Consider the following 15354-nt stretch of genomic DNA (forward strand, 5'->3'; position numbering starts at 1 on the left):
GAGTGACGGACAGGGCCGTTTCTAGGCACAGGCGACACAGGCGGTCGCCTGGGGCGCCATTTGCTTGGGGGGCGCCAAATTGCCATCCAAAATAATATATAAATAAATGAGAGAAGTATTATTTTTACGTGAATAATTCAAATAAATAAATGCAAGTGTAAACGCGAAAATAGATGAATACTGAAGTGTTAATACTTGATGCAACGGTGTTTAATGTTTCGGAAAAGTTGGCAACACTGGATAGGTAGATGTCGTCAGTATCAGGAGCTTTAAAACTAATACAGCCACCTGCTCGCGACGCCACCTTAGTTAAGTTCTAAGCATCGTGTTTACTCCCAATCTTTACTTCTTTTTTAAGTCTTCTTAAGTTGTCAACGCAGCTGTCAAGCATTCAAGCTTTTATCAATCATGGAGAGGCAGTCCAAGCCGTCAGGTGCAGCAAACAAGAAAAGAAAAAGGAGGAAGAGGAAAAACGAGCCCAAAGTAGAGGTGTCCAGCTGTGTTGTGTGTGTATAAGCCTAGCCTATAGTTTTTATAATAAACAAAGTTCACTTTTTGGAGATATTTCTGAGTTGAAAATTCGAATGAAATCCAGGAGTTATATACCTTATAAGCCAATGATCTATAGTAATGGACAGACAATCCTTCACTTTTTCGCGGTCAAAACCGGAGGCGCTATGTTTGCGTTGATTCCTGTCATAATGAGGTTAAAATAATTCATAAATTATGACGTCATTTCCACGTTTTTGGCACCCCTGACTCATTATAAACGGCGACCCCGAATAAATAGGAATAATTAATAATAATAATAATAATAATAATATGTTTTATTTCAGCTCGGGGCCATATACATTGAGTATACAAGATACAGACAGTAACATACACAATCTAGATACATGAGATATGATAAAATAGAAAAAGAAAATGAATAATCGGCACTTATTCCAAATAATATAGCTGAGGTAGCATAAAAGCTAGTAATCATCATACTGGTAATAACAGTAATAATATTGGTGAGAAAAAAAAATGCATTGCGAGTAATAACATTGGTGCACATATTATATAACTCAAATTTCAACTAGAGACCTTAGGTGGTTACAGTAGTCAGGTCCAGAGGGCTTAATACATAAATTAAATGTAAATAAAACTTTAACTTGATAGGAATCACAGTAATAATGAAAATTAAAATATCAGCTATAAATGTAATAATGACAAAAACTGCAGATGACATCTTGCCAATACAGAGATTAAGTCCTTTAGGGGATAAAGGCCTCATTTTCCCATCTTTCCCCAATTTAGATCTTCTTGCTTCACTCCTTAGGATGCTTTGTATGAAGCGAGTTGCTGCTGTTTCTCACTCGGGTTACCAGACTGGACATTGTTCGCCTAACAATGATTTTTAAATTGTCCAGGTGGTTTTCAATGAACATCTGTGTGGCGGAGTGGTAGCGGGGAGTGTTTGTGAGGCGTCTCAGAATGTCATTGTGCACAACAGTGATGCGTCTCAAGGTCTCTTGGGTATAGTTCGTCAGAGGGAACATATATACTGTAGTAGTACGAGCGGATAGAAGCAGTTTCACGTCTCGGTGACAGAAGGCAAACCTCCTTGCAATCATGTTGCCAGCTGCACATAGTTTACGACGCCTCTGTTCAATGTCTGCCGTATCTTTTAGGTCGTCGGTGATAATGTGACCCAAATACGGAAATTCGTGCACAAATTCCAGCCGATGGTTTCCGAGGAAAATTTGAGGTTCTGCAATATGCTTAAGCGATCTCGGGAGCAGCGACAGTTACACTGGTCTTGGTTTCGTTGTAGATTATATCAAATCCTCTGCATATTGGCGGCAGGTGTCGATGAGTCGTTGGAGACCTTGCACTGATGGGAAATCAGAACCATATCGTCGGCGTAACAGAGGTTGTTTTTATAGTTGTTTCATGACGGTGCATCCGATTGGGAGCGAGTTCAGTTTGACATTCAAGTCATCTGTGTACGTATTAAACAGGTAAGGAGAGAGAGAATGCCCCCTTGCCGGAGCCCGTTTAGGGAGCCGAAGGTGTAAGATAACACGTTACCCCATTTGACACAGAAATTGCTGTGGTGTAGAACCATGCAATGTAAATGCCAACTAGGTACAGGGGTGTGCCCCTTTTATGCAGCTTCAGGAAGAGCTTCATTGTAGTTTACTCTGTCAATGCTTTTCTCACATCTACAAAACAAAGGAAAATAGGAGAGGCTGATGATAGGTAGTAATTAAGCAATTCTTTCAGTATGTAGATGCAGGTGTACGGTTGAGTGGTTTGCTTTTAAACCCGAACTGGTTGTCAGTGGTGTGTAAAAAGGGGAGAAGTCTAACTAGAAGAACAGACTCAAGTATCTTCGATGCGATCGTTGTGATTGCAATCGGCCGGTAGTTGCCAGGGTCAGCTGCATCCTTTAGCTTGTTTTTGATTAATGGTATCAAGTGAACTAAGAGTAGGGGACAAAGGAGTCTGGAATAAACCGGTGAATTATGCACGCAATTGAATAGGGCAGCTAGCAAAATGTAAATTATCGGATGGCAGAGTTTGAAGGCCTCTGCAGGAAAGACCATCACAGCCGGGCGATTTATTATTAGGTAGGCTGTTTATGGCATCGCTGATGTTACTGGCGTAATAGGCGGGTCTGCAAAATGAAATTGAATGTTGTCAGTAAGGAGGTTATCTACATCCCTTCGGGAATCTTGATCATTTATGCAATTCAGGATATTGTTGAAGTGATCGCCCCACATACTTGCAATAGCTTCGTCTCCGACTGCTTCCCCTACTCTCTGTGATAGCTTTTTAGTTTTTTGGGATTTAAAGACTGGATATCTTTCCAAAGACGAGGATAATCACCAGATTCTAAGTTTCTAGACATTGCATTCGGCTCTTAGTTGTTTTTCATTTAGCCTGCAGTGCTTAAGAGCAAGTTTGAACTGCGCTCTCGCCGTCTCATTAGCAATGCAGTGTGGCCCTTCCCTGGGGCTACCATTAAAGCTGAGAAGAAGATTATTATTAATTTTATTATTATTTTAAATGTTACGTTTTCCTGGATTACTCTAATATCGAATTTTGTGCTATATAGTTAATATTGACATTTGCCCATTCTCAAGGATTCTCAAGAGGTTAATTGTAACTGTAGACCCTAGCATAGGCCTACATGCTGCAATGCAGTGATATTTGTACTATAAAAATTTAGATGTTTATAAATTATATGTTTATAAATTAATTATATTAAATGCATAATAATTAACACATATTCTATAATTTCTTTTCGTCCAGATGCATTGAAAAAAATATCTGAAGCCACAACAGCAACCTGTAAATGCTGAAACAAAGGAGTGTGAGGAGGCCTCGGTGTCACTGCCTTCTCCCAAGTAGAAGAACCAGGTGAGTTTAACAGATCATATATGAATATACTCAGAGATGGGCAGTATTTAAATACGTATTTAAAATACTTTTGAGTATTTAGAATTGTATTTACAAATACATTTTGTTCTGTGTATTTAAATACTGTATTTAACTATTCTAAGTATTTAGATACAATATATTTAATTACATTTATAGCATGTAAATAGATTTAAATGTGCAGTCCGTTTGATCGTGTCTGTTTGCCAGTTTATGTGGAATAAGATTTTACATTTGTAAATTAAGTGTACTACTTAAAATGATTAATGAATGTCTTTTTTTCAATTAGAATTAGTAGCATTTTGCATTTTTCACACACTTATTGATGATTACTGATTAAGTGAATTAATAAAAGTTTTAAGATTGAGTCGGATGAAAGAAAAGTGTAAATACAGTTATTAATATATAAAATTTGGTAAAAAAAAAAAAAACCTGCAAGAAAAAATATTCACAAAAAACGCTCTGTATTCAATTTTTGGAGAGAAAGAAGAAGTACGTTTTCCGCTAACTTTTTAGGTACGTACGGTAAGTGACCCGATCGAGGAATCTATTTTTTTTATAATCCTTTTTCTAATTATATATGTAATAAGGTAATAAGGCAGCATCAGAACTCGATGCATAGTCAGAAACATAAAAATGTGTCTTGTGATTGACCATTTCATTCAGAAGCTATTTCATGTGTGCTTGATTTCTTACAGAAGGAGGACCCAGCACCATCAGCTGCAGCACAACTCAATGACGATGCCCATCCCCCCCGCCCATTCCCCCAGCCTAAAGATACTTCACAATCAACCACAATAGGCACAGCAACAGATGTAAGCGAGTACAGTGAGTCTGTTACCAGCAGCACCCATTGATCCTGCTGACTGGTCACCCGAGTTGTCTCATGGAGAGAGGATTGAGTTGGTAAGTCGAGGGCCATTCTAATCAAATTCAGAGTTCCCATTCCAAAGAAACACAGGGTGGGAAGAAGTTTGATCACACAATACTTCTACAGACAGCTAGTGAACGGGGAGAAAATCAAAAGAACATGGCTGACATATTCCAAGAAAAAGATAGTTTATACTGTTTTTGTTGCAAACTCTTTTCCCAGAAAACATTTAAACTAAGCAGAGGTGGCTTTAATGACTGGAAAAACTGCAGTGACTCACTCAAAATGCATGGAGAACAGTCCAGAACATACAAAGAATATGGGGTCATGGAAAGAACTGGAGAGTCGTATTGAAAAGGGGCAAACAATTGACAAAGTTGAGCTGGCACTAATAAACAATGAACGACGTAGGTGGCGAGAGGTACTTACCAGGTTCGTGGCTATAATTCATAGTCTGGCAGAACGAAATCTTCCTCTCAGAGGGTCCACATACACACTTTACCAGCCCAATAATGGGAACTTTCTGAAAGGAAGTTTGAACTACATGGCTCAGTTTGACCCTGTTTCTCAAGAACATATTGCGGAGGTGCCAGTCATACATCCTACCTAGGCAATATTATTCAAATGAGTTATTGACTGCATCAGTAAGAGGGTTGTTGGGTGGAGTTGCATGGTGACCGCAAATTAGACAATCCTATACTTTTCAATTATTTTAAATTGCACTCCAGATTTAAGTCACAAGGAGCAATTATCTGTGATAATTCGAATAGTTACAGCTGAAGGCACTGCACAAATTAAGGAATATTTTATCGGGTTTCCTTGAGTCGAGCAGACAACAGGAGAAGACCTCTCAAGACTCATACTCAAAAACTTGAAGAGCTTAATATCCCCTTTGAAGACTGCAGAGGACAGTCATATGACAATGGGGCAAATATGAGAGGAAAAAAAAACAAAAAACAAGGGAGTCCAGGCTAGACTTCTTCGGTTAAACCCCGAGGGCTTTATTTGTGCCATGTGGAGCACACACTGTTAATCTGGTTGTGTGTGATGCAGCAAAGAGCTCCTCAGATGCAACTAGCTACTTTGGCTACCTGCAAAAATTATTTAATCTCTTCTCTGCTCCACTCAAAGGTGGTCGACCCTAAAAAACATGTGGACACAACTTTGAAATCCTGGGCAGACACACGGTGGGAGAGTCGAATCAACAGTGTTGAGGTTGTAAGATTCCAGGCTGCAAAAGTGAGAGATGCTCTTTTAGAGGTGAGAGCAAGCACTGCAGATCCAGCTATTAAAATTGAAGCACAAGACCTTAGCAGAGAGGTGGGATCATACCGGTTCTCTATTTGTACGGTGGTGTGGTATGATATCCTTAGAAAAGTTCAAACTGTGAATAAACTTCTGCAATCACAATGCATGCATCTGGATGTAGCTGTTGACATTCTCAAGAAGGCTGAAACCTTCCTTGTTAGCTACAGAGACACTGGGTTTGCTGATGCCCAGACATCTGCCAAAGAGATATGTGAGGAGATGAATGTGGAAGTTGCTCTAAAGCAGAAAAGACTCAGAACTACTAAAAAGGCAGTTTTCCTATGAGGCTCCTGATGAACCTATTACCGGATGCCTTGAAAAAAATGGAGTTTTCATTTTTCAATGTAGTTGTGGTATATGGCCATTGAATCTCTGAGAGAGAACTAGAATGATGAGTGATGTTGCAAAGAAATTCAGTGTTCTCATAAACTTCTCTGACCTGACATCTAGTGAGCTAGAAAAGCAGGCAAAAGATTTGTGTAATACACTCACATCTGGGGATCATTCTGATTTAAATTATGATGAACTGATTGTAGAGATGCAGTCATTTCCAAAACAATGGCCGAAACAAAATATGACAACTTTAGACCTTCTTGTTTTTCTGGAGGAGAAAGGTCTGAAAGAGATCTATCCAACATGTGGGCATTAAGAATTGCTGTCACTACACCTGTGACTGTGGCATCTGCAGAGAGAAGCTTTTCTAAACTTAAGCTCATTAAAACATATTTAAGGTCTACTATGTCACAGGAGCGCCTAAATGGGCTGGCAATAATTAGTATTAATAGAGAAATATCCAAACAGATTTCGTATGGATTGACACTATAGATGATTTTGCTGCAAGAAAGTCAAGAAGAGTCAGGTTTTAAATATGAAAAATCAGTGAAGAAAACTTGTATATAATAGTTTTTAGCATAGCCCTCAACATATATGTATTGAGTTCTATGGTTTTAGATTGGCAATTAGTTACCTTTTTCATTTATTTCTAGGTAGGATTTGCAATAAAAATGTATAATGGTGTTATTCTATTCAAAATTTACAAAAATAGTTTTGTATACTTTTGAGTCAATACTTTTGTTCCTTGTGTGTATACATATACGTGAAGATGATTTATTAATAAAGTATGTTGTTTGTTGTGGAACTTGAGATGCTAGTTGTGTTCGAAATTGTTTATGTTATTATTTCCAGCTTGGAGGGAAGGGGGGGGGGGCGCCATAACGAGTTCTTACCTGGGGCGCCTAATGAACTAGAAACGGCCCTTACGGGTTCCTATAGTTTTCCACTGCACATCCATATCCTTCTTATTTCTATTTTCGGGTCTTGATACTTATCCACCTTTTCTCTCTCTTCTCACACTTGTGTCCCATGGTACTGCGCGACATCACCATGGGTGCTATTTTATTATCATTGTTATTATTATTATTGAGGAAGCTACCTGTGTACCATTTTATTGTTAAACATTATTATTCTACATTGATATGGCAGAATATATTAAGGATGAAAACCACGAGACAGGAACTTTTAATACATAGCGAGAGATTGTCAGAAGTTAAAACAGAACTCACGAACTGCGGCATTTTGCACCTCATGGGTTGCAAGCGATGACGAATTGACGATACTGATGATATGATCATACCACACAACTGAGCAAATGATAAAACAGTACAATACCACTCTTTCTGTTAACGGGTGTAACTTCAGCTGTACGTATTTAACCATGCTCCCCTAGCTTCGGAGTTGCTTATGTGGTTTGCATGCCCAGGATTCAGAATGGCTTTGATAAAATAATAATAATATAAAGATATATTGGTAAATATCAACAAACTCTTCCGCTTTTCCGAAACTCCCTTTACATTTTTCCGTTCTCGCCGAGAGGAACACGAATTTCCGAAGAATTTAAGATTTTTTTTCATATTTTACCAATACTCTTCCACACACTTACTTTTTAAGGGTGCTGTTTAAAAGCAGTTGCTGAACGCAATAGCACTGTTTATTGATTTACATTGCCCATCCTTCCACCCAATCTCTGAGCCCTTTGGAATTGTTGATCTTGCCTGATTATAGGTCCAGCCCTGGGTGTAACTTTATGTGGTGAAAGAAGCTGCGAAATGGGGAGACTCCCTAAGACGTAGTAAAATAGGTTAGCTTGGGTGAAAGGGTGGACCAAAATTCTAAGGAGGTTTGGTCAGGTGGTAAGCTTGGAAAATAATAGGTTGTTGGAGTGTTCAGTATAACTTTTAAATGTCAGGGAGAGATTAGAGGAAAACTAATTAATTCAGAAATGGTTGGATTATACCTACAACAGGTTTTAGAAAAAAAACTTGTTCAATATCCAGGTATGATTGGATAGGGATATAGAATTTAGGGCCAAAGGCGAAGCGCTAAGACCCTATGAAGTCCCAACGCCACTGGAAAGGAAATTGAGAACAGAAAGGTTTGAAAAGCGTAACAGGAGGAAAACCTCGAAGTTGCACATTGCAAACAATGTTAGGAAGAGGATGGATAGCAAGCTGGAAGAGAGAATATGAACGGATATAGTAAAAGAAATTAAAGCGATTGCAGCTCGAAGGGACTATGTAAAGAACCTTAAGTAGTATACCTAATGCTTACAATGCACTGCTGGCACTAACTTCCTACGGGGAATATCCAGGTATGTGAGTGTATGAAAGAGGCAGAGGTAAATATGTATAATAGGTGGGTGCGTTGCTTGCATGGCAAGCAGCAGTTTCGAGCACTGATGATGAGACTTATGTGTGCGTGTAATGTAGTGGAATTTTTTCTGCACATAACTTCACCCACAAATCAGCAAAGTATAAGTGTGGTAGTGATATTGCACTGGTTTTCTTTGCAGCTAACTTTTTATTATCTATCTACCTATGTGCGTGTATATGTATGGAGTCCTTACCGCTCACCTTAGAAGGCTCGTCAGTCAAAGCCAGTATTCCGTGGATAAGTGGGTTATAGCATGCACTACACTTCTTAGCCCATGGATCACAAATTCTGGCCAATATGCCACCTGTCTTCAAAATGGGTACTGGCGACTTGCTGTAAAAGAAAATTACACACACACACACACACACACACACACACACACACACATATATATATATATATATATATATATATATATATATATATATATATATATATTTTCCATATATTTCATAATATATATATACACATATTTATACATTTCATATAATATATATATATATATATATATATATATATCTATATATATGTGTGTGTGTGTGTGTGTGTGTGTGTATATATATATATATATATATATATATATATATATATATATATATATATATATATAATATTATATATATATCTATATATATATATGTATATATATACATGTGTATACATCTGTAATTTTGAGCCATTTTATATTACAATAATTAATTTCCAATCTTCATCTATTAACATGTTTACATAAACACAGCAGGATATTTGGAGTGGATGCAGGCTTATTCGGACCTGACTGATTCGGACCTTAATCTTGGCTGATTCGGACCCATACTAATAATTTTATATTATAGCAATGGGTATTTCTATATAAGCATTCCGCATCGTTCGTCCCCCGCGAATACGAAAGCACCAGGAATTGGGGCTTCAAATGTATTTCGCCGTGTTTAGTTCGAGCCTCTGGGGGTTAAATTAAACAGTCGTACCGAATAAATATTACTTAAAATTTCTTGTTCAGGGGTAAAACTGCACAGAAAAATCGGCCAAATATATGAAGGTCCGAATAAGCCTGGATAAAGGTCCGAATGAGCCAGTACATGGTCGGAATCAGCCAAGGTCCGAATAAGCCTATTCCCTTTGGAGTTTATGGCTAGTAGTCACTCAGTTTTCTGAAATTGCTTTCATGCATTACAAAAATTTAGAGATCTTTCATCTTTTATTTTTCTTTCAGAAGGTTTCGTGAAATATTGTTCTCTGGAGAGTCAAATTAAGTCTACTAACAATGAATAGGTATGCGGTTAAAAAAAAAAAACTATTGAATTACGAACATTGTTTCCATTTTATTTGAGGTTTTAGAATCCTTGGCAGGAAACCACTGGCTTTTGGGTCCTCCCCAGCCCCCACGAACCCCTCCATCATCCTCCTATTTGCTGATTGTCTCTTATGTTACGTTGGTCTCGTGATTGTTCCCATAGTGATTTAAGTGTATGATTAGTTTTAATATTTTTGAGTTCAGTTTAATATGTAAGTATTGACTTAATATCATGTTTAGTATTGATTGTATGGAAAAATTTAGCTTGACTGCAGTTGCCAGATCTAGGCCAAGTTTCCTTTGTTTGTGGGTATTGTTTCTCTGTTTATAGGACAGCAACATGTAAAACACGTTTAAACTTCGTTCATCGCCGTTCATCGCTAGATGTATTACACCAATAACCAATAAAAATCAGTTACGGAAAAATGCAATCTTACAGTTTTATCAAATCTTGCCAAACTTCGGTAGTCTATCCTAGATTACAGTGATGATCTAGCTTAATGTTGTAGCCAGTTTAGAACTACCTAATGTAATCATTCACAGATTGGTGAATTTATATTTTTAATGTGTTTTTCAATTCCAGTTAGGTATGTTAGAAGTAGAAGTGATTAGATATCTTAAATATTATTGATGATGATGCACCATTGTAGCCTAGCTAGTAAAGATATGGCTCCATATGTAGGTGTAGTGTTTTCATCCCGTACCATTTAGGTAGTCGAATGGTGTACAAGATTGAGTAGTAAGGGAAAATGTATGAGACAAAGGGGCATATTTTTAAGTACCAGGTTCCACTTTCGCGAACACTGGTTATATAGTATCCGCTCCAAGGTTTTGAATGGTTGAATATAAAGATATTGTAAAATACTAAAGGAAGGCCTCTACCATAGCGCGACCACCTTCCCGAAAAAGTACTTTAACACGTCTTGTAACCCAGGAGAGGCATTAGTCAAGAGCCAGCATCCGTCAAAGCAACATCTGGAGTCCTCTACTTTCCTCTAAAGGAAGGCTTTCCTCCTACGTCACAAATTAATACCATAAGTTCCGATTTTCAGGAAGGTGGTCATGCTATGGTAGAGATGGCTGCCGGGTGGCCATTTGGTATTTTACCCTGTTAAATTTGTGATAATGCTGCAGTGCGTTTTGTATTAAATTGAGTAAAGTGACTTGAGAAGAAAGACTATCTCCAAGCAACATACAAAGAAGAAAACTATTTCCAAGCAACAGCAGTAGATGTAGGTAATAACTCTGCATCAGGTATTTCTTTGGAAGTTAGTTTCCTAGCCTAGAGTTATTTTTGGGGGCTAGTACTAAACCGCAAAATAAATTTGATGCCCCAAACCCTAGCGGCTGTTGTAATTGTGGGAACATTCCTTCTAGTCCGTGCAGAGTTATTGCCTAGAATTAAACAGCTCTGCGTGGACTGTGACCTTGGAATTTTTTTTTATACTTTTAAGGGTTACTGATGAGAGGTTTAGTGTTTCTCAGTCAATAATTTTTACCCTCATATATACCCAAAATGGTTGGGGACCCTTGGGAAAGTGGGGTTTTGTGTTGGGGAAAACATTGGGAGAACCGGGTTGCCATGTTATGAATGGTTCCGGGCATGCACAAATCATCAAGAGAGCCATATGCTTAGGAAGGGATTAGCTAAGGAAACTGTTAAAAAGGGAACCATACTGACCTAACTTACCATGACCTAACCTAGCAGGCTGTGTTACTTAGGCAGGGGGAGCCCTCTGCCCTCCTAGACTCCCCCATTAAAGGAAATAGATCTAGTGTACCTATCCACGGCGGCCCAGAGTATGGCAGTTGCAGTTTTTCTATGCAGTTTTACCTCCTGAACAAGAATTTTAAGTAATATTTATTCGGACGACTGTAATTAACCCCCAGGGGCCAGTACTAAAGGTAATATTTCAGAAGCACTCCGCACTGGATATTAAAATAAATAATCACCTACATGGAAAGAGCATGTGAAAAGCAATATAAAAAGTATAGTCATTATATGAGAGATTGAACGTGGTGGAATTAAATGAGCTTGATAAGTTTTTACCTTGAATTTTTCCTAAGTCGGGAGAGGCGTTTCCTCTATGGTAATGTTTACTTTTAATGAGATAACCAATTACGAATGACTTTAGTTGAAAACTAAGTTTCACTAGCATTTCAGCGGAGTAATACAGTTGCCTGTCCAGTGTCCACTGGTATCCTTGTTTGACTGAATACTCGAATAATGAAGCAAAAAACGGCATTTTGTCTTCCTGTACCTATGGCAGAGGCAGTGGCTGGCCCTTCTGGCATTAATTTTGACACCTTCGATTCCTACCGATTCGTTTGCAGTGCAATGGGGGTGGGAGTTACAGTGAATTTTATCATTATTTGTCTAGTGGTGGTAAAGAAGTTGTGATTGAATATGCTCAAAGACAATTTCTTTATAAAGCAAAAAACTCCGAGTGTTGTGGAGCTACTATTTGTCGGATCGACTACAACAAGAACACCTTTAGGTGTGATCTGCCACGGTAAGTAGCCTTACTGTAACCCCTGTGGCTAGCGCGCGCAGCGCAACATTACCTCTTGCCGTACATGCCGTGCTTGCCAAGAATCTTTAAATATGCGGATAAGGCGCGAAGCGCCGTTTGGCTACGGCCTTACTGACAGCACACACAAATCGATCGTCGCTGATATGTAGTCGCTCCCTACTTTGTTTGTTGTTGTTTTGGTATCTCCACCATATTGGTTTTGGTGTTCTTCCGCTGATTTCGGTTGGCGGTCGAGTCGCCGTGTTTAGTACTGGCCCTTGGGAGTTAATTACAGTCGTCCGAATAAATATTACTTTAAATTCTTGTTCAGTGGGTAAAATAACATAGGAAAACTTCAATTGCCATAGTCAGGCCACCGCGGATTGCTTCTGTAGAAATACCTAAACTCCACTATTTATCTAAAGCTCCCTTATAACATTGCTTATGCATGATAACATCCCAGGATGGCCAGTATACAACTTCTAAGGTTAATTACAGGTTAATTCAAGTTTACCAACAAAAAACACTAAATTCTTAACCAAAATACGATAGGAAAATAAATTTACAAAGTGATACACGATGCAGAGCTCTTGCTTAGTTCTACAAATAACTCCAATAGTATTTAGAACATGTATTCAAGTAAATAATGAAGCTATTTGTCAACTAGACCGAATGATATTGTCAAAGGAACTAATGCATGATTATACACATATGCTAATGGATATCTTCACATGAAGAGAAACATGGCTAATGCTTTGGTGCATCTCTGATCTGTTTCAGGTCAAGGAATGGTGATTTATTTTTTTATCTGTTTCAGGTCTAGGAATGGTCATTTATCTTTTTATAAGTTTTAGGTTAAGGAATGGTCATTTATGATCTGTTTCAGGTCAAGGAATGGTAATTTATGAAGTTACTGTCAATAGGAGCCCGAGAGCTTTTTTTCCTTATGGTCAGTGTTCCCCACTACAAGTCAGTCAATGTAAACATCATTAGCTCCAAAAGATTATCATCATAATCAATTGTAGGTTTTCAGTGTGGAAATCTCCCAGATTTGAGTTTGGATGGTAAACAACTTAAATGTACTAAGTGGTCAAGTGAGTATTTTCTCATGCCTTAAGGCTAGTGTGGGCATTATTATTATTAAATAGGGGTTAGTTTTTCCATGACCTCTGAGTCTCAAGTAGACTCTTCTTTGGCTGGTTCTCAGGAATCAATCCTGAAAGAGAGGAAAAATTTAAACTTTGAGAAACCTGTCTTATTTAAAAAATTTATGATGTTATTAATTGAAAAATCTTTGCTTTCAGCAAGAATACTTTTCATTTTTGAATTCCGTAGATAAATAGATCTTTGCTGGGTCCAATTTGGGCATTCAACAAGTAAATGCTGTACTGTCATGGGTGTTTGACATCTGTTACACTTCATTGGGTCAGTATGTGGTGTTGACATAAAGTGACCATGCGAGAATCTTGTGTGTCCTATACGGAGCCTTGCTAGGATCACCTCTTTATCTTTCATCCTGTGAGGATGTCCTCCATGCATATACTTCAGTTTTTATGTTTTTAAGTTTATTTGTTGTTGGCACCAAGGCCCAGTCTCCATTCCAATCCTGGTAAATCAATGGTTTAACAGATTTTACCCAGTCTGATACTGGGGCGCAGTGGTGGGCAAACTTTTCGGCACAAGGGCTGCATCAGTGGGCCATTAAAAGTCAAAGGGGCACACCTTTTACAGTTAAGCAGTGCTCTTATGATTATAGAACATATAGACAGCATGGTTTATAAAAACAAACATCCAGAATCCAGCACAAGAAATTCAATGGGAAAAGTGTTTCTGGTCACAGTTCTGGTTTGAAATTTGTTTCCAGTCTGGCTTAAGGTTGCTGGTAGAAACTCTCAACACTGCATTTAAGTTTGTCTTGACAACATGGACCTATTCTTGGACTTCCTTGCCTTCATGCAGGAAAAACTCTGCTCACAGATGGAAGTTGAACCAAAAATAGAGAATAATCTGAGAGTGACTTGCAAAACTACTAATGGTATAGTGAGTGAAACATTCCTTCAATGAATGATCAGATTGAATGTAACATTTCAAGCTGTAATGCATCAGGTGTTGCATCAACATCAGCAGAGGTAGAAGTTCATAAGTTGAATTTAATCTCAATTGGGCCACTACTGCCTTAAAGCTATCAGCCAGAAATATCCAAGGTGGTTGTCTATGTTGACAAGTCAGTTTAGTTGCTAGGTACAGGTTACTGTTTAAGGTTGGAGTGGTCCTTTTACATTGTGTAGCAAAGGCATTCACTCCCAGTCTCAGAATAACCTTGGTGGTTACTGGCTGCAAGCCAAGTGTTGTCTTAATTACAGTAGTGCCTCAGGATACGAAATTAATCCATTCCAAAGTGGCTTTCGTAACCTGATTTTTTCGTATCTCGAACCACGTTTTTCATGTAAATTGCCTAATTGGTTCCAAGCCCTCCAAAAACACCACAGTAAATTTTATAGTAAAGCTAAATTGACCAATAAACAATGAAATACAACAATTTGGACCATTCAATACCTAATATAAAACTATACTATACTTTTGTGAAAGTGGTATAAGTGTACGTGGTGCAAGAAATACGGTACGTACTTATGTAGTAAAATGTGGAACCTTACCTTTCAAGTGAGGCGATCTCCGAAAGTGGTGGCAGAGGAGGATGACAAATGGCAGAAAACATGAACACTTAACTTTACAAAACATAAAAAAATGGCAGAAAACATTAACACTAAACTTTACGAAATACATTAACAAATGGCAGAAAACATAAATTTATTTTTTATTTAAAAATTTTTTTGTTCATGAAACTTACCTGTCAATATATATATATATAGCTGTATTCTCCGAAGTCCGACAGAATTTCAAAACTCCCGGCAACGCAGTGGTCAGCCAGGTGGTTAGTACCCATTCCGCCGCTGGGAGGCGGGTATCAGGAACCATTCCCATTTTCTATTCAGATTTTCTCTGTCGCCGGTACTGTAAACACCTGTTTCCAGTACCTCCGCCTAGGATTTTGAAAACTTCTTTTGCCTTGAGTATCCTGATTTTCTTTTGGTTTTTTGACTGGATTTGTGGCTTGGCATATGCTATCGTGGTTTGAATTGGATTTTGGCTTTGACTTTTCTTGAAATAAGATGTCTGGATCTAGTTCTACTAGTTTCAGGGTGTGTTGCATACAAGAGTGTAAGGTGAGGCTA

General features: G+C 38.2%; 2 protein-coding genes across 2 annotated transcripts in view; both read left to right on the top strand.

Annotated features, from left to right (window-relative positions):
- The first annotated feature begins 4550 nt into the window (after positions 1-4550).
- Positions 4551-5890, top strand: LOC135217555 (uncharacterized). The gene is made up of 2 exons (XM_064253521.1): positions 4551-4718; positions 5429-5890. The coding sequence occupies exons 1-2, from the start codon at positions 4551-4553 to the stop codon at positions 5888-5890; spliced, it is 630 nt and encodes a 209-aa protein (XP_064109591.1).
- A 3795-nt stretch (positions 5891-9685) lies between these two features.
- LOC135217556 (MFS-type transporter SLC18B1-like) overlaps positions 9686-15354 on the top strand; it is an 88777-nt gene continuing 83108 nt past the window's right edge. Inside the window, exon 1 of the mRNA XM_064253522.1 lies at positions 9686-9820. The gene's annotated coding sequence lies outside the window, so the exon portion shown is untranslated. The remainder of the gene's footprint in view (positions 9821-15354) is intronic.

Source organism: Macrobrachium nipponense, chromosome 7, assembly GCF_015104395.2.
Source record: "Macrobrachium nipponense isolate FS-2020 chromosome 7, ASM1510439v2, whole genome shotgun sequence".
Classification (NCBI taxonomy): Eukaryota; Metazoa; Arthropoda; class Malacostraca; order Decapoda; family Palaemonidae; genus Macrobrachium; species Macrobrachium nipponense.

Bases quoted from the DNA above. Each gene is read 5' to 3' on its own strand.
- LOC135217555 (XM_064253521.1), top strand. From the start codon at position 4,551: ATGACTGGAAAAACTGCAGTGACTCACTCAAAATGCATGGAGAACAGT. The intron at 4,719-5,428 runs GTACTTACCAGG...CTCCACTCAAAG, and splicing joins AACGACGTAGGTGGCGAGAG to GTGGTCGACCCTAAAAAACA.